The 23,581-nt window shown below is 45.7% G+C and overlaps 1 protein-coding gene across 1 annotated transcript in view; it reads left to right on the forward strand.

Moving 5' to 3' along the window:
- Positions 1-266: 266 nt before the first annotated feature.
- The window catches only part of CRTC3 (CREB regulated transcription coactivator 3), a 97,934-nt gene continuing 74,619 nt past the window's right edge, over positions 267-23,581 (forward strand). The window contains exons 1-2 of the mRNA XM_020289107.2: positions 267-559; positions 9,428-9,526. Of these exons, the coding sequence (XP_020144696.2) occupies positions 428-559; positions 9,428-9,526 (231 nt within the window). The 5' untranslated portion in view covers positions 267-427. The remainder of the gene's footprint in view (positions 560-9,427; positions 9,527-23,581) is intronic.

A 23,581-nucleotide genomic window follows, 5' to 3' on the forward strand; every position in this document is an offset into this window, starting at 1 on the left:
GGACGGGGCTCTCCGGGCGCCGGCGGCCGCTGGGCCCGCGCCGGGGGAGCGGGGAGCGGGGAGCGGGGCGGCCGCGGTCGGAGCGCCGAGGGAGCGGGGAGCGGGGAGCGGGGAGCGGGGAGCGGGGCGGCCGCGGTCGGAGCGCCGGGGGAGCGGGGAGCGGGGAGCGGGGAGCGGGGCGGCCGCGGTCGGAGCGCCGGGCGGGCGGCGGGAGGCCGGGCGGCGCGCCGAGGGCGGGGCCGGGCGCGGGGGCGGACCTGGGCGCGCTCCCGGCCGCTCGCGGGCGCCGGGGCCGCGGCGGCTCCTCTGCCGGGTCGCGCCGGACGACGGGCTTCGGGCGGCGGCCGCGCGGCTGCGGGCGGACGGGCGGGCGGGCCGAGACGCGGGCCCCGCGCCTGCCGCCTCCCTCCGGGCTCGGGCCCGCGCCATGGCCGCCTCGCCGGGCTCCGGCAGCGCCAACCCGCGGAAGTTCAGCGAGAAGATCGCGCTGCACACGCAGCGGCAGGCCGAGGAGACGCGGGCCTTCGAGCAGCTCATGACCGACCTCACCCTGTCGCGGGTGAGGCCCGGGCCGGCGCGGGCGCGGGCGGGGGCGGGCGCGGGCGGCCGGTGAGAGGTCGCGGGGCCGGGGCGGCGGCGGGGCCGGGCCGGGGCCGCGCCCGGGAACCGGTGCCCGGGAGCGGGGCCCGAGCGGCCGCGGCCTCGGCGCCTCCCCGCCTCGCGCCCGCCCGCTTGCGGCTCGCGATCGCGGCGGAGGCGGGAGCGTCGCGGGCCCGTGTGCCGGGAGCGGGGAGGGCCGAGCCGGGAGCGGGCGGCAGTGCGCCGGCGGCCTACGCGGAGGATGGCCGGAGCCGCGGGAGGAAATCGCGCGCAGCCTGGAGGCCGGCCCCGGCGCGCGTCGCCCCGGGCGGCGCGGCTCCTCCTGCTCCGAGCGCCCGCCGCCAGCGAGCCCTGCCGGCCTGTCGGCGCGGGGCCGGGGCCGGGGTCCCGCGCGCCCCTCGGGAGCGCCGTGCGCGCAGCGAGTCCGGCCAGCCCCGGGCGGCGTGGGGTCTCGGCGCCACGAGACGATCGCGCTCGAGGACGAGGGCTCCCCCTTTTACTCTGTGGGGGTGCTCGATCAGGTCCGGCTTACTTTGTTCACCCCCGGGTATGAGTGAGAACGGACGAGGTGCCCACCGAGCAGGGACCCGAGGAACGAGGAAGGTGCGAGCCGGGACCAACACCTGGCCGGAGGTCAGGTAGCCGTTGAGTGAGGCCGCGGAGGACAGGATGGAGAGCCCACAGGAGTGACCGCGCGGGGCTGCGGAGAAGGGGCGTCCGCGGGGGCAGGCCTTGCGGATCCTGAAGGCTGGCCTTGAAGGACCATCGGAGGATGGGGAGGATGTGCGCAGACGGGGGTGGGCTGGGCCGGGGGTGTCGGCAGCTTGGCGGGGAGCAAGAGCAGACTTGCCAACTGGTGGTCCCCGGCTCACCGACTAGCAAACACGTTATTTTTTTGACCGGCCTGGGTGTTTGGGGAAAATTGTTCAATCTGTTGCCAGAAATTTTTAATTGGGAGATTTTCACACAAAATCCGAATTTTCTTATTCATATTAAAAATTGGGAGGCCTGGTAACACAAACCCCGAATTCCCATATGACAGCCACCATATGACAGCCACCGTGTGGAGCTGGGTGGGGGTTGTCCCTCAAAGGCAGCATGAACTTGGGTTTGCCTCCGTCCACACCGCGCTCTGTCACGGTCCCCCATGCCAAGGCTAGGTGTCAGTTGTCATTTATCATATTTATGATGATGTTTTCTTTGAGTGAAGTTATAAAGGGGAAAGTGAAATATTTCCTGTATTTACATTTCTATCACACTGAGAGAAAAAAGTATGTATATGGGTAAAAAAGGCTGAGAATTTTGTGAAAATGTTTTCTTATGCCGTAACCGCTTCACTCACTTATTGTCATTTATTGCTTGCCTGGCATCCCTGGGCATTTATATTTGTGGCCTTGGTTAGATTCAGAGATGAGCTTGGTGAGCTCAGAGCACACTGAAAAGAATGGGTGGGTGAAAGCTGGTGATTAATGTTGGGGCCTGTGCTGTTATGTGTTGTTTAGATACATACTGTGTGTTGTTTATGTCTGAACACATGTGCTGTGTTTGTGTACCTAGAGTTGATCTAATCTCTCACCCGACTTAGGAATCCCCCTTAAAACATCCTTAACAGATGAAGTCACAAGTAACATACAGTTTTTTGTTTTTGTTTTTTTTTTACTGTACAGACTTTTTAATTTTTTTTTTTTAACTCGATGCATTTAGCTGGATGTACAGACTTTTTAAAGGAAATATTTTTTCACAGATCCTCAGTGTTCACTTAAATTAGTTTGATTATATTATTCAAATATGTTCAGACATAAATTTGTATACAAAGTCCTTTGTATACAACCAAAACACATGTACAAAATAAATCCAACCAAACTTACAAATGCAATAAATCCAAATTAACATTAATATAATGTGACAAATGCTATTTTGCTAAACTGAATTCAGGCTTTCAATGTAGATATGGTGCTAACTTCTGTAGCTCAATTCTCTTGAATGTAGCAAACCTAATCAACCGGCCTGTATGATAATTCAGTCACTATTCAAATTGCTATAAAATGATCGTGTTACTAGGCCCTGCATCTGATACAGGGACTCATTTACATGTTAATTCTCTCTGTGTTTTCTTTTTGGCCTGTTTCAAGTGAAGCAATACTACTTGGCTCCTCTGCGTTCATAAACACATAAATGATGACATTAAATTTGCCTACTAAAATTTACTTATTTAAAAATTTTCAGGGTTGTTTTCATAAAGAAATCCATCACAAAATCGAAATACGTGTCATACAGAACTCTTAGATTTCCCCAAACATATATGAACTTCCAAGGATCCAAAGATCCCAGTTGGAGAATAATCCATCTAGTTCATAATAGGTAAGTGGATGGCAGATCTACCCACTTGCCATTACCAGTCCGTGACAGACATCGCTAATCGGTGAGACAGACATGGCTAATCGATCGAGTCCTCTTTCCTCTTTGAGCCTGTGTTTGGCTAAAAGCCCTTCTCTGTGTAATCATAGCCAGTCCTTCAGAGTGGGAGTTAAATCCTATACACCTGGTAAATAGCATCGACTAGATAATGGAGAATTTTTCACTCTGGCTTTAGAGGTTCAGCCTTATCAGGAAGCAGAGGAAAAATCTGGGGAAGGAAGTGCTTGGCTAGTAAAGAGAGGGAAGAAAATGGAAGTAGGTATGCCTGGGAAGAGGCTGTTCTGTTGTTCCTTCATTAATATATTCATTTGTCAGTACTTGAGTGCCAACTGTGTGGTTCATAGGGTCCTGTTTGTTGGGGGGAATGGTGGAAACATGGTGCTTTCCTTCAAAAATCTTTTTAATTTGTTCCACAAATACGGATGCAGTCTGTAGTGTGTGCCAAGGGTTAGTATGGACACTGGGGATATAGTAGTAACGAAGCAAAGCACAGTCTCCTGATGGATTTTGGGATTTAATGGGAAGACATTCACTGAACAAGTAAGGACACATTTTGATGACGGTTACAAAGGGGAAGTAGATGGAGCTCTGGTATAGTAGGGAGTTCCCACCTCTTCCAGTGGCCTAAAGCAGCGGTCCCCAAACTTTTTGGCACCAGGGACCAGTTTCATGGAAGACAGTTTTTGCAAATGGGGGCGGTGCTGTGGGTTGGGGGGAGATGATTCGCTGCCTGTTTCCTCACAGGCCATGGACTGGCAGTGGGCCGTGGTCCCGGGGTTGGGGACCGCAGGCCTAAAGGATCAGTGGGAGTGGGGAAGGCCTTCGAGGGTGGAAATATGTTTTGGGCACAGAGAACAGAGGTTCGGCAAGGAGACGAAGTGGGTGATTTGAGATGAGGCCGGAAACATTCACAGGGATCAGGTTGTAGAGATAGGATTTGGGACTTGATCCCAAGAACAATGGAAAGTCATGGAAGGGATTGAACCAGGGGAGATTTGCATTTTAAGAAGATTCCTCTAGCTCCAGAGTGGAGGCTAGAATAGAGGAGGGGGCAGAGGAACCGTTCTGAGGCTGTCATTTTGGTGTAGGAGATGTGGTGGTGGCGTTTACTAAGGCCGTGGTAATGGGGAGACAGGAGTGAACGGATTGATACTTCAGAGGTAGAAAGGACCAGATTTGGCATGGATGAGGAAGGTGAGGAAATGTTGTCTGAGGTGCCTTTGAGGCCCGCAGGAGGGATGGTCCAGCAGGCAGTTGCTTATATGGTCCTGGAGAAAAGGCTGGGCCGGTGGTGTCAATCTGTGGATCTTTGGTGTGGTGAATCTACAGAAGTAGCTTCAGCTGCCTGGGAAGATTTATAGAACAGATACTGGAAACTGGGGTCTACATTCTGTATTTGGCCCTCTGGTATGTTTTTAGTTTTGCCCCAGAATGTTTTTTTTTTTTTTTTTTTTTTTAAATTAGGGCTGGCGAGGCATGGTGGCTCAAGCCAGCACTCTGGGAGGCCGAGGTGGGAGGATCGCTTGAGGTCAGGGATTCAAGACCAGCCTGAGCAAGAGCGAGACCCCCATCTCTACTAAAAATAGAAAACTTAGCTGGGTGTAGTGGTGCACACCTGTAGTTCCAGCTACTTGGGAGGTTGAGGCAAGAGAATAGCTTGAGCTCAGAAATTTGAGGTTGCAGTGAGCTACAGTGATACCACTGTACTCTAGCCAGGGCGACAGAGCAAGACTCCCCGCCCCCCTCCCAATAAAGGAAAAAAAAATAGGGCTAAAAATGAATATTGAGATTTTACATTAAAATCTGGACTCTGGCTTCTTTTGAAAAACAAGATCACCTGGCAACACTTACCCCACGTGGCAGCAATTGCCTGTGGCTGAGCAGTGGCGCCCATCAGGCAGGGCAAGTGCGTGCGCTCCAGTTTGCCGCGGTCCCCAGTACGCCCTGTGCTGTCCCTCACAGCGATTCCAGACTGCTTCGCTTTCGTTCCCTACTCAGCAGCCGCAGGCCTGTGAGTCTGCAACCCTTGCCATAAAGTGAAACGCAAAGAGGGCCTAGGAGAAGCCCAAGGAGCAAGACCATTTCAAGGGGAGGCAGAGAAGAAGGCTGGGAAGGGAAGAAGGGAAGGCTGAAGCGCACCCAGAGAGGTAGGAGGAAAGCGGTTCATTGTGAAGAAGAGGGAATGTCAACCGGCTGACCCTAATGCTGCTGACTTGCTGTGACACAGAGGATGTGTCCTTTGGTCTAATCGTGTGAAAGCCGTCGGTAACCTTGGTGAGAGACGTTGCGGTGCAGGGCGCTGGGCCCAACGTGGGCTGCGAGGCGTTGAGCAGTGGGCGGGAGGAAATGGAGAGAGGGCTGGAAACTTGTTCAGGAAGTTGGGCCGTGAAGGTGCAACTTGTGTTGAGAAATGACAGGATTAACTCAGCATATCAACCTGGAGTGTTAATTTGGCTCGAATATTTGGGAAAACCCATTATTTTTATATTAAACTAAGCAAACCGTAGATACGTTGTAGAAGAGCGAGGTGTCTGAGAGAGGAGTAGAGAGGGAAGACTAGAAAGATTGAGTTTGGCCTAAGTGTTGAGTCCCCATGCAAGGCACGTTGTGATCCCTTTACATGTGTTATTTCAGGTAGTCCTCAAGGTGGCCCTATGTTGTGTGTGTGTAGAATTTTCCTCATTTTGTGATGAGCAAACCGAGGCTTGGAGAGGTGTGGTGGCATGGCTGGTGAGTGGCAGAACTGGAGTTTGAAGCTGGCTGTCACACTGCATGTCTGTATACTCATCCAGTTGTGTCTGTAGTATTTGTTGGAAAAGACTTTTCTTTCCCCATTGAATTGCTATGGCAATTTTGTCAAAAATCAGTTGGCCATAAACGTGGGAGTCTGTTTTTAGATGCATTTCAGCCCCATTGATCTGTACGTCTCTCTTTTTGACCCTAGCACACTGTCTGTGTGACTGTGGCTTTACGGTCTGTCTCGAAACCAGGCAACTTAAGTCCTCTCACTTAGCCCTTTTTAAAAAATTGCTCTGGCTACTGTAGGTCATTTGTACATCCATAACTTTTAGAATTATCTCAATTTCTATAAAAAGACCTGCTGGGATTTTGATTGTAATTGTGTTCACTATTGTTGAGACTTTCACAAAGGAATTAGTGAGGCTTAGATCTCATTTCATATAGGCATTAAAGAAAATTCCACTAACGTGTGTGAATACGGGCCAACGGTTGCTAACTCAAGTTAACAGGTAAGGCAGGAAAGGAAAATGAGGGGAGGGCCCGGAATGAGGGCCACAGTGGAGGGACGTGGCCCAGCGAGGACGTGGGCAAGCAGGAGGACTCCAGCCCTGTCTAAGGGGGCAGCTCATCCAGTGTTACCAGGCAAGACTGTGGATTCCGTGTCGTCTGATCTTTCAATCAGGAGGAGTCGGAAATCCAGATTTTTATGTAGTCTCCTAATTATTTAAATCAAAATTTAAAATGTTGAATGGGTCAGCATCTTGTAGATCCAACAGAACTCTCTCTAGGCCAGATGTGGCCCATGGACTGCCAGTCTGTGACCTCTGCCTTAGGCTAATCATTTGCATCATCTGTGAACATGAAGGTGTTGAAGACAGCCTCAAGGTGCTTTCTAACTCAATGATTCTAAATTTTAAAAGAGGAAAACACCAGAATATTTCCTCAGGGTTTTAAGAGGTAGCTGAGAATATCAACAATAATGATTGGCCGGGCGCGGTGGCTCACACCTGTCATCCTAGCACTTTGGGAGGCCGAGGCGGGAGGATTGCTTGAGCTCAGGAGTTCAAGACCAGCCTGAGCAAGTATAGTATACTTGTATAAGCAAGTATAGTAGAGACTCTGTCTCTACTATAAATAAAAAGAAATTAGCCAAACAACTAAAAATAGAAAAACTTAGCCAGGCACAGTGGTGCGTGCCTATAGTCCCAGCTACATGGGAGGCTGAGGCAGGAGGATCGCTTGAGCCCAGGAGTTTGAGGTTGCTGTGAGCTAGGCTGACGCCGCAGCACTCTAGCCCGGGCAACAGAGTGAGACTCTACCTCAACAACAAAACAAAACAAAAAACAATAATGATAATGTCTTGAGAAGTTGTCGAAAGCTTTGCATTTTGTATGCCACTGTCGCGTCTGTTCTCTTGTAACCCTCACATCATCTCTGTGAAGGAGGCATCGGAGTAATTTGCCCAGCGGTGTGGGAGGTCCAGGGCACAGAGTCAGGTCTTCCGATGCCAAGCCCGGTGCTCTTTCCTGCAGCACAGCAGTGTAGGCTCTGGAAATAGGTGTTTTGGGAGGGAGAGCATTTGGAGGACTGTGAGGGCCTCCAGCTCAGCGGAAGGGAAGTCCCTAGCTGGATTTAGAACCTAGTTTGGTTGAAGCGTCAAGGCTTACGGGTAAGAGTTGAGTCCTTTGTGAGAACTCTCTGAAGGCAGGGGCTTTGCAGGATTCCTTTCATTAAGCCAGTGCCTCACATAGTACCTGACACACAGCTAAGTTTTTGCATAAGTAAATAAATGACAGGTTGATCCTTTGAAGAAGAAATTAAAGGCTTTAGATCAAGATAGCTGGGAATTTTGTCTAGAGAATTTTCAAGGATAGAGTCAGATGCTTCTGTTAAGTGCTTTTAGAATGTTGAGATCAAAAGCTGGGAGGCTTTATTCTTGTAAGTCAGATCATGGGTGGAAAAAGTTCACCATGTCCCCTCATATTTGACACTGAGAGCTGGGTTGTGATTAATAGATTGTAACCGTTTCCCTGTGCAGCATGTTTGAGAAATCAAATACTGTGCGTGAGAGGGAAGTTAAGGCCACTGAAGGGTTTCGTGTGCTTTTCAAATTTCTAAACAGTTACAAGCCCTCGTCTTTTGGAGGTACATGTTGAAACGCAGAGTGATGTGATATCTGGGATTTCTTCCACTGGGGCACTGTGGGGAGTGGAGGGGTAAAGATGAGAGAAGGTTGGATTGAAGTTGGCAGTTGTTGAAGCTAGAAGATGGCTAGATAAGGTTTCATCCCATTCGTCTCTATTTTGTATATACTAAAGTTTTCATAATACATATAAAAATAAAACGAAACCAGAGAGCTTCATAGGCTCGGCAATGGTTTTGGTCAACCAAAGTTTTTCCTTTTTTTCCGAGTTTGTAAATAGTATGACCACTGAGGGAGAAATGGAACCAAGGAAAAGAGCGTGGCGGAAATAGGAACATGGGCTTTGTGTTCGACAGCCGCGGTTCGACCTCCTGCTAGTTGGGGGACCTTGGGCCAGTCGCTAACTTACCTGATTCTGGGCCTCCAGGTCTGTAAAAGCAGGATAATTCAATCTTCCCTGCATGTTTGTGGTGAAGGTTAGGGAGGAAGTGTCAAAGCATCTGACGCTAGCACCTGGCCCGTCCTCAGGGCTCAGGACTGATGGTTTTATCATTATTAGAGAGAGTAATGAAAGGGTTAACAATCTGCCTTGGGCCTCTCCTCTATAATCCCTTTCTTCCCTATATGAATTGTAAGTGCCAAGGGTTATATAACCACAGAGCTAATTTATTATTTTATAGACATAGAACTCTTACAGGCCAGACTGGACCACTTTGGGGTTTATAAGAACTGTAACCAGTTTATTGCCTTTTGAAAAATGAAGTAAGGAAGAACTTAGAGAAGAAAGGCATATTAAAACAGTAGGGTACCATTTTATACCTGTTGAACTGGCTTCCTTCCTTGCCGAAATTAATGATAATGTCCAATGTTAGTGAGTTTTTTTGTGAAACAATTTTTTCATGCATCTATTGGTAAACCCTTTGGGAAAGCATTTTGTCAGTATGTATTGAGAGCTACTGAAAGACCCAAATCCAGAGATTTAATAATCACTCTTTGGAATGTGATCTAGGGAAGTAATTCAGAAGAAGAACTGTTATGTAGGCATTAGTAATGATTATGTAATATAGAAAAGGCTTATGATATAGGCATCCAAGATTGTATTTATGATCACAACTATTCAGTTCTTACACATACACGTAAATGAAAAATGGAAAGAATGCAGAGAAGGGAAAACAGTTAATGTGTTAGGGTCGTGGGTAGTAGCTTAGTTTTGCTTTAAGAGATTCCTCTATTGTTGTTAAAGACTATGCCTGCACACCTAAGACCACAGACTCAAAGACCTTGCATGGGTACCTTACTGTCATAGCACATGCGACATTTGCAACATGGGTACGTTCTTTCTAAAAATAGAGTAACCAAAAACCAGAAGGCACTGGAAACCTGAAGGTTGTGATCACTTAAGTAAAGAAGAAATCGAAACCAAGACTTTCATCTTTGAACCATTGTACTACAAAACACCACACTTTGATGCTTCTTTCAGATCTTTGCTGTCATCTCTCAACATTCTTGAAATTGCTTTGTTTCCAGGTTCAATTTCAGAAGCTTCAGCAACTGCGCCTGACACAGTACCACGGAGGGTCCTTACCAAACGTGAGCCAGCTGCGGAGCAGTGCATCGGAGTTTCAGGTACCTCCGGATGTGTACTTTCTTTCTTCTTTTCCTTTTTCTTTTTTTCGTTTTTTTTTTTTTTTTTTTTTTTTTGAAATAGAGTCTTGCACTGTTGCTCTGGGTAGAAGGCAGTGGCATCATCGTAGCTCACAGCAGCCTCAAACTCCTGGGCTCAAGTGATAGTCCTGGCTAAGCCTCTCAAGTAGCTGGGACTGTAGGCTCGCACCATCATGCCCAGCTATTTCTTAAATTTTTTTTATAGAGATGGGGTCTTGCTGTGTTGCTCAGGCTGGTCTCGAACTCTTGGCCTCAAGTGATCCTTCCATCTTGGTCTTCCAAAGTGCTAGGATTACAGATGTGAGCCATCATGCCCAGCCTAGTCTTTTATTTTTGACTTAAAAAAAAAATATTTTTGATTTTTGTTACCTTGTCACTTTTGGAGATTGCAGGCCAGTTATTTTGTAGAAATAACCCCTAGTTGGGGTTTGTCTGATGTGTCTTTGTCATTAGATTCAGATTTTCATCTTTGGCAGGAATAACAGAGAAGCGATGCAGTTATTGTGCTACATTGGGCGTGTGGCTTTGATTTGTCCTATTAATGATGATGTGATTTTTTATCAATTAAGGTGGTGTCCGTCAGGCTTCTCCACTCTAAGGTTACTTTATTTTCCCTTTGTCATGAATAAGTGTTTTGTGAGGAGTGCTTTATCCTGGTCCTCATTAAACTTTCAATCTATATGATTATTTATTCATTTCTCTGTATATGGTTTTACTGTTCCCTATTTTATCCAATGTTTTGATGTTCACATTGTCCCCGATTAGGCCTGTAGGAGTCCTCTTCTAAATTGAGAAAAATTATTGACAAACTAAAAAAAAAAGAATCCCAGAGCACAGATTATTTTTTTAAGTAAACTTTTTCAAGGTATAGTGTATACCTTGTATATAGCAAGTCTAGCACACTTTACCCTTTTTAGGTATGCAGCTCTGTGCCATATAATCATCACCACAGTCAAGATACAGAGCAGTTCCATTACCCTGGAAGGTTCCCTTGTGTCTCTTTGTCATCAATCCCCACCCCACTCTGTCCTCTGGAGACCAGCGACCTGTAGTTGGGCCTTTTCCAGAGTGTCCCGTGAGTGGGATCACACGTATGTAGTCTTTCAAGCCCTTCCGCTCAGCGTGTTGCCTTTGAGACTCATCTGAGTGATTGCACGTATTAGTTTCTAGGGCTGCTGTAACAAATTTACACAAACTTGGTGGCTTAAAAACAATAGATATTAATTTTTTTGCAGTTCTGAGTCCAGAAGTTCAAAATTAAGGTGTCAGCAACATCATGCTCTCTCTGAATGCTCTGGGGAAGAGTCCTTTCTTGCTTCTGTCTAGTTTTGGTTGGGTGCCGGCAATCCTCAGCTTGTAGCTCCATCATTCTTCTCTCTGCCTCTGTCAGCACACCACCTTCTTCTTTGAATGCCTTTTTGCCCAAGTCTCCCTCTTCCTTCTCTTATGAAGACTCTAGTCATTGGCTTAACTTGATTATATCTGCAAAGAATGTATTTCCAAATAAGGTCACATTGACAGGTTCTAGGATTAGGAGTTGAACATTCTTTTGGGGGACATAGTTTAAACCACTGCATTGCATTGATTGGTAGTTCATTTTTTTTTTTTTATTGCTGAGTAGCCCTCCATTGTAGGGATGTATATAATTTGTTTATCCATTCATCAACATATGGGCATTTGGATTGTTTCCACCTTTTGGCAATTATGAATAAGATGCTATAAGCATTCACATCCAGGTTTTGTATAAATACCTAGTAGTGGAATTGGTGGGTCATATGGTAAGTGTATATTTAACTTTAACTTTATAAGAAATTGCCAAGCTGTTTTCCAAAGTGGCTGTACTGTTTCCTATTCCCACCAGCAATGGATGAGAGTTCCAGGACCCTGTATCTTTCCTGGCACTTGGTATTTCTGAGTTGTTTTTTTTTTTTTTTTGAGACAGAGTCTCACTCTGTTACCCGGGCTGGAATGTTATGGCGTCAGCCTAGCTCACAGCAACCTTAAACTCCTGGGCTCAAGCAATCCTCCTGCCTCAGCCTCCTGAGTAGCTGGGACTACAGGCATGTGTCACCATGCCCAGCTAATTTTTTCTATATATTTTTAGTTGGCCAATTAATTTCTTTCTATTTTTAGTAGAGATGGGGTCTTGCTCTTGCTCAGGCTGGTGTCAAACTCCTGACCTTGAGCAATCCGCCCGCCTCGGCCTCCCAGAGTGCTAGGATTACAGGCGTGAGCCACCGTGCCCGGCCCAGAGGTTTTTTTTTTTTTAATTTTTTAAATTGTGGTAAAAAACATACAACATAAAATTTACCATCTTAACCATTTTTAAGTGTACGGTTCAGTGGTATTAAGTACATTTATATTGTTGTATAACATCCCAGAATTTTTTCATCTCACAAAACTGGGACTCTATACTCATTGAACAAGAATTCCCCATGTTGGCCAGGCGCGGTGGCTGAACCCTGTAATCCTAGCACTCTGGGAGGCCGAGGCAGGGGGATCACTCAAGGTCAGGAGTGAGACCTGTCTCTACTATAAATAGAAAAAAATTAATTGGCCAACTAAAAATATATAGAAAAAATTAGCTGGGCATGGTGGCACATGCCTGTAGTCCCAGCTACTGAGGAAGCTGAGGCAGCAGGATTGCTTGAGCCCAGGAGTTTGAGGTTGCTGTGAGCTAGGCTGACGCCACGGCATTCACTCTAGCCTGGGCAACAAAGTGAGACTCTGTCTCAAAAAAAAAAAAAAAAAAAGAATTCCCCATGTCCCCATCCCTCCAACCTCTGGGGACCACTGTGTTTCTTTCTGTTTCTATGAATTTGACTATCCCAAGAGCCTCATACAAATGAAACCATGTACTCTTTGTCTTTTTGTGACTGGCTTGTTTCACTTAGCATAGTGTCCTCAAGGTTCATCCATATTACAGCATGTGACCAGATTTCCTCACTTTTAAAGGGTGAATAATACTCCATTGCAAGTGTGTACCACATTTTGTTCATCCATCCATCCATCCACTGATGGACACTGGGGTCGCGCCTGCCTCTTGGCTGTTGTGTATGATACTGCTACTGACATGGGTGTGCAAATATCTCTTAGAGGCTCTGCTTCCAATTCTTTTGGGTATATACTCAGAAGTGGGATTGCTGGATCACATGGTGATTCTGTGTTTAATTTTTTGAGGAACTGCCATAGTATTTGTTATAGCAGCTGCACTACTTTACTTTCTCACCAGCAGTACACAAAGGTTCCATTTTCTCTATACCTTTGTCAACACTTATTTTCTGTTTTTTGTTTTTTTGGGGTTTTTTGAATAGTAGCTATCCTAATGGGTGTGAGGTGATAGTATTTCAGTTTAAAAAATGTTGGTCATTGTAATGCATGGGTAGTGATATCTCATAGTGGGTTTTTTTTTGAGACAGAGTCTCACTTTGTTGTCCAGGCTAGAGTGAGTGCCGTGGCATCAGCCTAGCTCACAGCAACCTCAAACTCCTGGGCTCAAGCAATCCTGCTGCCTCAGCCTCCCAAGTAGCTGGGACTACAGGCGTGCACCACCACGCCCGGCTAATATTTTCTATATATATTAGTTGGTCAATTAATTTTTTTCTATTTATAGTAGAGACGGGGTCTCACTCTTGCTCAGGCTGGTTTTGAACTCCTGACCTCGAGCGATCTGCCTGCCTCGACCTCCCAGAGTGCTAAGATTACAGGCGTGAGCCACCACGCGTGGCCTCGTTGTGGTTTTAATTCACATTTTCGTAATGACTGATGATATTGAACAACTTTTTGTGTGCTTATTTGCTATTCTTATATCTTCTTTGATAAAATGTCTGTTCAAATCTTTAGTTTTTAAATTGAGTTGTTTTCTTATTGAGTTGTGAGAGTTCTTTATTTTGCATACCAGTTTTTATCAGGTATGCATTTTGCAAATAGTCTTTGGCTTGTTTTTTCATTTTTTTTTTAAATAAAATATTGAATAGCAGAAATTTTAAATTTCGATAAAGTCCAGTTTATCAATTTTATTCTTTTGTGATTTGTACTTTTTGTGTCTTATCTAAGAATCTTTTGCCTAACTCAAGGTCACAAAAGTTTTTTTCTCATGTGTTCTTCTGTTAGTTTTACAGTTTTGGATTTTACGCTTAGTTAAGTACAAGTTAATTTTTTTATGTGATGCAAAGTATGGGTTTGAGGCCCACTTTTTTTGTGTAGGGATGTTGAATTGTTCCAGCACCATTTGATGAAGACTTTCTTTTCCCTATTGAATTGCCGTGGGACCTTTGTTAAAAATCAATTGACCATATATGTGTGAGTCTATTTCTGGACTCTGTCTTCTGTTTCATTGGTTTCTTTGTCTGTCATTTTGCTAATACCACAGTCTTGATTACTGTACTTTTATAGTAAGGCTTGGAATCAGGTAATCAGAGTCCTCTAACTTTGTTCTTCAAAGTTGTTTTGCTTATTTTAGTTCCTTTGCTTATCCATAAAATTTTAGAATCAGCTTGTTGATTTCTACAAAAAAAGCCTACTGGGATTTTAAATGGGGTTGCACTGAAGCTGTAGATAGGTTGGGGAGAATTGACATCTTTATAATATGGAAACCCATGAACATAGAAGCACAGATTTTGATTAAAGTTAAGTTGCTTATAATCATTTATTTATATATAATCCTCTTCCTCTTACTTTTCGTTTATTATATTTATTTATATATTTTTTAATTGACAAATAAAAATTATATAATTTATGGTATACAATTTGATGTTTTGATATATGTATATGTTGTGGAATGGCTAAACCAAGCTAATTAACATATGCTTTACCTCATATCATCATTTTGTTGTGGCGAGAATCTACTCTCTTAGCAATTTGCAAATATAAAATACATTATTATTAACTGTAATCATCATGATATACTGTAGATTCTTGAACTTATTCTTTCTGTGTACTCCTTTTATGTTTGTAGATCACTTTGGAGTTTACAAAATGCTTTCATATCTGTTACTTTTCTTTTCTTGGTTTTTTTTTTTGAGACAGAATCTCACTCTGTCACCTAGGCTAGAGTGCCATGGCGTCAGGCTGGCTCACAGCAACCTCAAACTCCTGCACTTAAGGGATCCTCCTGCCTCAGCCTCCTAGGTAGCTGGGACTAAAGGCACACACCACCATACCCGGCTAATTTTTTCTGTTTTTAGTTGTTTGGCTAATTTCTTTCTATTTATAGTAGAGACAGGGTCTCACTCTTGCTCAGGCTGGTCTTGAACTCCTGACCTTGAGCGATCCTCCCGCCTCAGCCTCCCAGACTGCTAGGATTACTGGCGTGAGTCACCGCACAAGGCCCCATATCTGTTACTTTTCTTGATCCTTATTACAACATTGGTTGGTAAGTGTAATACTATTTTAATATGGTTAAAGACCAATTTTCTATCCTATGGGGGTGTCTAAAATCACATTCTTTTTCTCTAACCCAACGGCCCCTTAAGCAGAGAGTGCAGACTTATCAGATGAGTAAATAAAAACAAGCTTTTCAGGCAGCCTTCTGATTATCCTTAGCAAGGGAAGTCACCAGCAAGGGGTGGCTAGGATTATAGCCATTAAGTCTCTGGCCTGGCATGTGTACACCAAAGGCAGGGAGGAGGAAGTGGGCATTATCTTCTCTGACAGCAGGGACTGTCTCTTCTAGTTGGGAGAGGGAACAGTCTGGTGGCCAAGGAAGAAGCCCTTACTGCAAGGCAGTTTGCAAAGAGTTGGAGCACCAGGTCCAGCAAAGTGATTTTCCTGGGACCCACTACCAATACAGGTGGGTATAGTGAGGCCCAGAGTTTGCATAGCAACTATGTAAGAGAATCAGGACTTAAAAAATCAAGTCTTTGACTTCCAATTTAATTTCCATGGCTTTCTTTCACAGCATTTTCTTCCAAATTTTCATAAGGTTCTTTTAAAAACAAAGGATCCGGCCGGGCGTGGTGGCTTACGCCTGTAATCCTAACACTCTGGGAGGCCAAGGTGGGCGGATCGCTCGAGGTCAGGAGTTCGAAACCAGCCTGAGCAAGAGTGAGACCCCATCTCTACTATAAATAGAAAGAAATTAATTGCCCAACTAAGATATATATAGAAAAAAAAAATTAGCTGGGCATGGTGGCGCATGCCTATAGTCCCAGCTACCCGGGAGGCTGAGGCAGCAGGATTGCCTGAGTCCAGGAGTTTGAGGTTGCTGTGAGCTAGGCTGACGCCATGGCACTCACTCTAGCCTGGGCAACAAAGCGAGACTCTGTCTCAAAAAAAAAACAAAGGATTGGCAAAAGATATATCAGTTAAATTCAAACAAAAGGAAACATAAGTAGCAGTATTAATTTCAGAGTATTACTCCTAAGAATAGCCAACATTTACTAAGTACAAGCCATATGCCAGATACTGTGTTAAGCTTTCTATACGGATTATTCAGTCTTCACAAAATCCCTTTGGATTTCGAATATGTATTTGGTAATTATTGTTGTTTGACTTTTATGCGATGAAGCAATATAGCAACAAATTGCAAAAAGCAAAAACGCCTAATAAATGAAGGGAATTTGACAATAGCACAATTGTAGATTTTTAATTCACTATGATGGCTGAATCAATATTCAAAAATAAAGATAATGGAGAATGATACCATTAACAAATTAAAATTACTAAATACCAAAATTTATTCTCTAAGAAGGTAAAATTCTGAGGCAGAAGGATTGCTTGAGGCCAGGAGTTCAAGACCAGCCTGAGCAAGAGCGAGACCCCGTCTCTACTAAACATAGAAAAATCAGCCGGGCATGGTGGCGCATGCCTGTAGTATCAGCTACATGAGAGGCTGAGGCAGGATTGCTTGAGCCCAGGAGTTCCAGGTTGCAGTGAGCTATGATCACTCCACTGTACTCTAGCCTAGGTGACAGAGTAAATGCTTGTCTCAAAAAAAAAGAAAAGTAAAATTATTTTAAAATAACTGCTGGCTACCAAGTCGGACAGAGCTGCCCCGGATGGTACTCATCCTCAGGCTGCACTCCCGTTCCAGATTTCGGCACCGGCGTTTGAGTCCTCACCTTCTCCTAAAAGCCCAGTGCACTAAGGTTCTCCCTCCCACCTTTTCTTCATCAGCAATCAGATTTCTATGCCGTGGCCGAAGTGCTTATTGGAGTGATAAGAGAAGCACTCTGAATAAATTTCACATCAGAAAGTTTTAGCCTCCACTCAACTACTCCGGGGCACCTGCACTTCAAAAGAGGATGCCTAGAAAATCAGATGCCTGGGTGGCAGAATTTCACACTGTCAAAGGCAGCGGTTAACTGAAAGGCCGTGTGGTAGCCCACGCTCATCCTCACGTTCCAGCACACGCACACGGTAGTGGTCGCCTGAATGCACGGGCTGACCCTGTGAGAGCTTTGTGTTCTCCTGCTCCCTTCTGAGAGTGGAGTTGACTGCTTTTCCTTTTCACTCTTCATCAATTAATAAATAAATAATTAATTTAGCAGGTGCTTCTTGAGCACTTACTATGGCGTCAGGCTCTGTACTAGGCACAGGAAACAGAAATGAATAAAGGCCCCTTCACAGAAGAAGTGTGCAGCCCAGTTAGTCCTCGTTTAATGCCATCAGCTTTGGGTCCGGCGCTGGAGGCCCGGGCAGCGTGCACCCAGCCACCGCCCCTCGCTGAAGGAGGACTGCTGTGCTCCAAGCCACAAATGACCTTGGAATCTCCAGAGACTGTTCCAGAATGGTTCTATCTTGAGTCACAGGTCAGAGAGTCTCTGCTGAGACCTCAGAGTAGCTTCTTGTGCCATGTAATGGTCTTTGGAACTTCTGTCTGTATCTCTACGGTCAGCTCCCAGCTCCTCCTGTCTCCTGACCGTCTCTCGTCTCGTTCTTTTGTCTCCTGCCCTTGTGGCAGTGAGGAACCCTAAGCCGCTGCCCCCTTCCTCTCCAGTACTGCCCAGGGTGAGCTGTGGTATGACAGAGAGGGTGGGTCTGGGTGGCAGGCAGACCTGGGTTTGAGTCCTGGCTCCACCACCCTTGATTTATGATTCCGGGCACTTCCTTGTCCCACGAAGCTTATTTTTCGGCATATAAGATAGGGAGGATGATAATAACTTTCTGTAGGATAAACTGAGATGATGGAAGGCATCGAGGCCTTGATCAAGGGGTTTGGGAGCTGGAGTGTGTTAAGGGAATCGGGGTAAAGATAACTGAGTCCTTCCCAAGCCACAAACTAAATTCTGGTCGTGGGTGTTGTATGTTCTTCATAGTTTGTGGCTTTTGTGTCATAGTCATCTGCTCAAAACTTAAAAATGAAAGGGAATTCGTTCCCAAGGTCATAAACTTCAGCCAGCCCTGCTCTTGATGCAGCGTGCTCTCTGCCAGCCCCGAACCAGCATATTGGTACTTTTATCCAAATACTATTAGATATAATGAGATAGGGTAGTAGTGACCTTGGGTTTCTGCATGAGATTTAGAAGACCACATTTACAAGTTATTTTAGTAAGAATTATTGCCAGGAAAGATTTTCACTGATTCATAATGTCTATTTTATGTTGTGTCTTATTTTCTTTTTCAGAGATTAACACTTTTCTGACCTTGTCTCTAAATTTTTTTAGAGACATACCTTCCAAACTGTATGCACTTTGCAATTGTGATTTTTTTTTTTTTGTTATCTCCATGTTTGATTTGCTCACTGGTTTGCCTTTGATTTTGACTTCCAGCAGTATATTCTTCTTTTCAGCCTAAAAAAAAAATAGTGAGAAACACAGAAAGTTAGAGGGTTACTTAATAGTTTTGGAATGTGCATTTGTCCCAAAATAGGAGCTGTGACCAAGAATATGGTTGTCATATTTTTAATACATATTTGAGTATTTCTTTTTTCCCTTCCTTTTTATCTGACCATATGTGTTGAATAGAAGACTTATAGGATATGAGAGAAAAGTAGACAACTCAGGAATCTCTAGTAGTCTGGAATAAAGCCTTTGTTTGGAATTATGGGAGGGGCAGGGCAGCGCTGCCCCATACACTGAATGGGGAACATCTGTATCCATGAGAACTTGAGCGAGGGAGCTGGAGTGTTGCCATTTTCATTCTGCCTTTCATGCGCTCTCAACTGTCCGTGCCGCGGAGGGTCATGGATACTTGAGGACTGTAAAATATCGCTCCAGATAGTGCTTTAAAAGACTGAGTCATTTTCTATTAATTTAAATTGTTCATGCCAGAAAATTTGGAAGATATGGAAACTTCTGAGAAGTGTATCTATTGGATAAAAACCAATGGCCCAGGCCGGGCGCGGTGGCTCACGCCTGTAATCCCAGCACTCTGGGAGGCTGAGGCAGGAGGATCACTCAAGGTCAGGAGTTCGAGACCAGCCTGAGCAAGAGCGAGACCCCGTCTCTACTATAAACAGAAAGAAATGAATTGGCCAACTAAAAATATATAGAAAAAATTAGCCGGGCATGGTGGCGCATGCCTGCAGTCCCAGCTACTGGGGAGGCTGAGGCAGCAGGATTGCTTGAGCCCAGGAGTTTGAGGTTGCTGTGAGCTAGGCTGACGCCACGGCACTGTAGCCCAGGCAACAGAGCAAGACTCTGTCTCAAAAACAAAACAAAACAAAACAAAAAACCAGTGGCCTACATGAAAAGAAATACCACAAATACTAAAGTGACGACATACATTTTGCCTTAAAATGAAAGCTTTAGGGCAGTACAGAGGCCGCACAGTATGGTGGGCAAAAGCTCACACTCTGAATTCGAATGTGGCCTCTACTACTTTCTGGCTGTGTGACCTCGAGCAGATCACTTGGCATCTCTTTGCCACAGTCTTCTCGCCTGTAAAATGGGGGTAGCAGTAATGCCAATATCAAAGTTTTGTTGTGAAGAATAGATGAGTTATTATACATGATACCCTTAGAACAGTGCGTGGCACGAGGCAAGCACGTTGCAGGTGTCTCCTCTTGTTACTGTTACCGTTGCCCTTGTCACGGCCACTAACTACTTCTGCCGCCACTGCCCCTGCCGCGGCACGGGCCGTCCGCCGGGGTTCGCGGTCCAGCAGTGCTGCTCAGCTGGTCGTCAAGGAGTGTAAGCCTCCGCTTCTGTGTTTGTAAGATAGGGGTGTGGGTAGGGCCTGCCCCGCTGGGTTACGGGGAGGATGAAATGGACTGAGAAGGAAGCGCTGGGCACCCTGCTTGGGATGACAAATGCCCCCCATTGTCTCCTTGTTACTGTGTTACCGTGGCAGCGCCCAGCGAAGGAGCCGCCCACTCCGGAATAAGTTCTTGCTAATAAAGCACCAAAGCTTGAGAATTATTTTTTTTTTATTTTTTTATTTTTTTGAGACAGAGTCTTGCTTTGTTGTCCAGGCTAGAGTGAGTGCCATGGCGTCAGCCTAGCTCACAGCAACCTCAAACTCCTGGGCTCGAGCAATCCTTCTGCCTCAGCCTCCCGAGTAGCTGGGACTACAGGCATGTGCCACCATGCCCGGCTCATTTTTATATATATATATCAGTTGGCCAATTAATTTCTTTCTATTTATAGTAGAGACGGGGTCTCGCTCTTGCTCAGGCTGGTTTTGAACTCCTGACCTTGAGCAATCCGCCCGCCTCGGCCTCCCAGAGAGCTAGGATTACAGGCGTGAGCCACCGCGCCCGGCCGAGAATTATTTTTTAAACATAATTTGAGCCAAAGCCAAGTTAGCCCCACCCCGACATTACTGCTGTTCACTTCCACCTTGAGAAGCGGGACAGCCCGCAGGAAACAGCCCGTGCTCCCGGGATTGGCCGCTCCTTGGCTACCCCTGTTGGGATGCAGGCGAAAGGCGGGTCCCTGTATGGGGCAGAAAATGAGCTTGGGAGCTGCTGGCCTTGGGGTGCTGTCGTTTCTGCCTGGGAGGGTGCCATTCATGGTGTTCTACCTTCATCCTCTTGCATCTGCCAAAGCGCTTTTCCTTCCGGTCGCCAGACAGGAGCACGGTGATCCCCAAGTCCTGCTGTCCCTGCCTTGTCCAGACACATAGAGATGCCGGGAAAGTGCTTGTTTGGACTATTTTTTAATTTAATTTAATTTTTTCCAGCATATTGTGGGGGTACAAATGTTAAGGTTACGTATATTGCCCTTGCCCCCCCCCTCGAGTAAGAGCTTCAAGCGTGTCCATCCCCCAGTTGGTGCGCATCGCATTCATTATGTGTGTATATACCCATCCCCTCCCCCCCACCTGCCCGACACCCAATCAGTGTTATTCCTGTATGTCCACTTAGGTGTTGATCAGTTAATACCAATTTGCTGGTGAGTTCATGTGGTGCTTTGTTTTGACTATTAAAATCACTTTTCGGCCAGGCGCTGTGGCTCACGCCTGTAATCCTAGCTCTTGGGAGGCCGAGGCGGGCGGATTGCTCAAGGTCAGGAGTTCAAAACCAGCCTGAGCAAGAGCGAGACCCTGTCTCTACTATAAATAGAAAGAAATTAATTGGCCAACTGATATATATATATATAAAAAAAAAATTAGCTGGGCATGGTGGCGCATGCCTGTAGTCCCAGCTACCCGGGAGGCTGAGGCAGAAGGGTCACTTGAGCCCAGGAGTTTGAGGTTGCTGTGAGCTAGGCTGACGCCACGGCACTCACTCTAGCCTGGGCAACAAAGCGAGACTCTGTCTCAAAAAAAAAAAAAAAAAAAATCACTTTTCTATTACATTGAACAGCTACTACAACTTGCCCTGAACTTATTCCTTAATAAATACTGAGTGCCTTTAAGAGTAAGATATTGTTGAGTTTATGAAGAAAATCCAGAGACTGTCCGGTTAAGAAGCTTATAAACAAGTATGGTAGACTGGGTGTTTACGCAAGAGCCATAGCACAGAAACATTTACTGTAGTGTTCTCTTTCTTTCTTACCTTCTATTTTTAAACTTTTACATTCAGGAAAAGTACTACACTGCATTTGTTTATAGCTTGGTCCTTAATTCTTTGTTTTTTATTATAAAAGTAATACTTGCTCATTGTATAAAATTTGGAAAACATTGAAGATTAAAAAGGAACAGAAAAAATTAGCCATCTTTCATCAACTAGAAATTATCATTTTAATGTTTCATTTATTTTTCATGTATCTTTATACAGGAAAAATCACTCTCCATGTTATAGTGATAAACACCTTTAAGTATGAGTTGTCAGTATTCCTGATCATAGATTTCCACAAGTAGAATTATTTAGTTAAAGGGTAGAATTATTTGCAAAGTTATTAATACATGTGGTTTCATTGTATTTTGGCAGTGATGTTTACCTTAACAAGATTTCTGACACTGATTGATTGGATTATTTGCTGCCTTAAGTACAGGAGATCCTTAGCTTTCTGAGACCTAACATCCCAAGTGTGTGTGACTATTCAAGAGTGACTCCAGAGTTCATGACATAAAGTAGTTTGCATATTTACTGAAGCACAAAATTTAATGACACAGGCCTAGTGGCCGGTGAGTGACCAAGGCTGCCTAGCAAATGTTGCACTGGACTTCGTGGTTCTCTATGTAATACTTCTCATATATTGATTTAAAGGCTCAGTTTTCTTGAATGTAGAGAATTTTTGTGAAAATTACAAAGGCCATTTATGGTATACAATTATGCACAGAAAATCTGACTGTCAGAGAAATGCGGCTCAAGAAAAATACCAGGAGTGTGTATACATACTTTCATGTTAAGACAGAAGGTTTGCAAAGGTCCACTGTTTTCTAATTGCTTGATAGTATGTATTAACGTGTCATTTCCAAAAAAATAAATCTAATTTTCTTTTTAGAGCCAACTGAAGGAAGGAGTCCCTTTATAATAAATCATGAAATAGCTATATATATATATATCTTTATAATAAAATATGAAAAATAAATACATTAATGAAAACATCCGTGAGCTGCTATAGATGTTTGCCTGCTATAGATATTTGCCCCTTACTTAAGCCTTAATTTTAGAAGAAATTCTTTGTATTTTGGCAGGAATGTCTTAACTCTAGCTAGGAAAGAAAAGTGTGTGGAAAACAATTTAATCAGTGCCTGGGAGTCTGGGAACAAACTTAGGAAAAGAGACTTTGCTTGGACCCATCACAGGTTTACCTTAACATCTCTGTTTAACCTTGTGCTTCTGAGCAGAACCGCACACCCGCCAGCCCCCAACCCCACGGCCTGCAAGCAGCTTCCTGCAAGCAGCTTCTCGCTGCCCCCCTGTTTGAACTGTTCCCCTTGAAGTCGCTTTCTCCCCGATTGCCGCCAGGGAGGTGGGGGTAGCTGCATCCCCTCCCGTCCGGCCCTCCTCTCTGGCCGCAGAACGTTTCTTGCTTTTATTTTACGATCCATGGCAAACCAGCACTGCCCTTCCTGCCTCGGGACCTGCCTCCCCCGCCCCGCGGCGAAGGTCTCAGACGCGTACGGAATGGTCGGTGGCCCTCTTGGAGGGGCTCCTACTTCCACGTCTGAACTGTTCATGTAGAGATCCGTCAAAGGCGTAGAGTCAATTTATAAGGTGCTGAGGTAACCCTGATGATCCGGGGGTGGGTGCCAATGGAGTCAGGTCTGTCTGGCTTCTGGCTTCTTTTGTCGCCTTCTTCCCCAGGTCCCCGGGCCCCCTTGACCCCTGCCTACCTAGCCAGCCTGCCACCCGCCTCTAGGACCCAGCCTGCTCTGAGGCAGAGGGAGCAAGGCTGCCTCCCACTCTGTAACTTGGCCTCAAGTCACCACTGCTGGCCTTGTGCCTCAGCTCTGATAACTGGACTCTTGTCTGGTTCCTGGGTGCCAGAATCCATGGCAACCCGCCTCGTGTCCCTGTGCCTTGTTTTTATCAGCTGCCCTCCCAGGGACTGAAGCCGGCCCCGCAGCACAGTGACTGATGGGCTTTCCTGGTGTCAGCCACCCAGCTTGTCCCCTGAATGTCCCTTTGTTCTGCAGTGCCTGCCGTCAGGAAGCCCCTGCTCTGGACACTTTTCTCAGTAACTGGCAACTCGGTTCTTCCAGTCACTCAGGCCAGAACCGTGGAGTCATCCATGACTCCTT

This window comes from Microcebus murinus, chromosome 7 (genome assembly GCF_040939455.1).
Source record: "Microcebus murinus isolate Inina chromosome 7, M.murinus_Inina_mat1.0, whole genome shotgun sequence".
NCBI classification, from domain to species: domain Eukaryota; kingdom Metazoa; phylum Chordata; class Mammalia; order Primates; family Cheirogaleidae; genus Microcebus; species Microcebus murinus.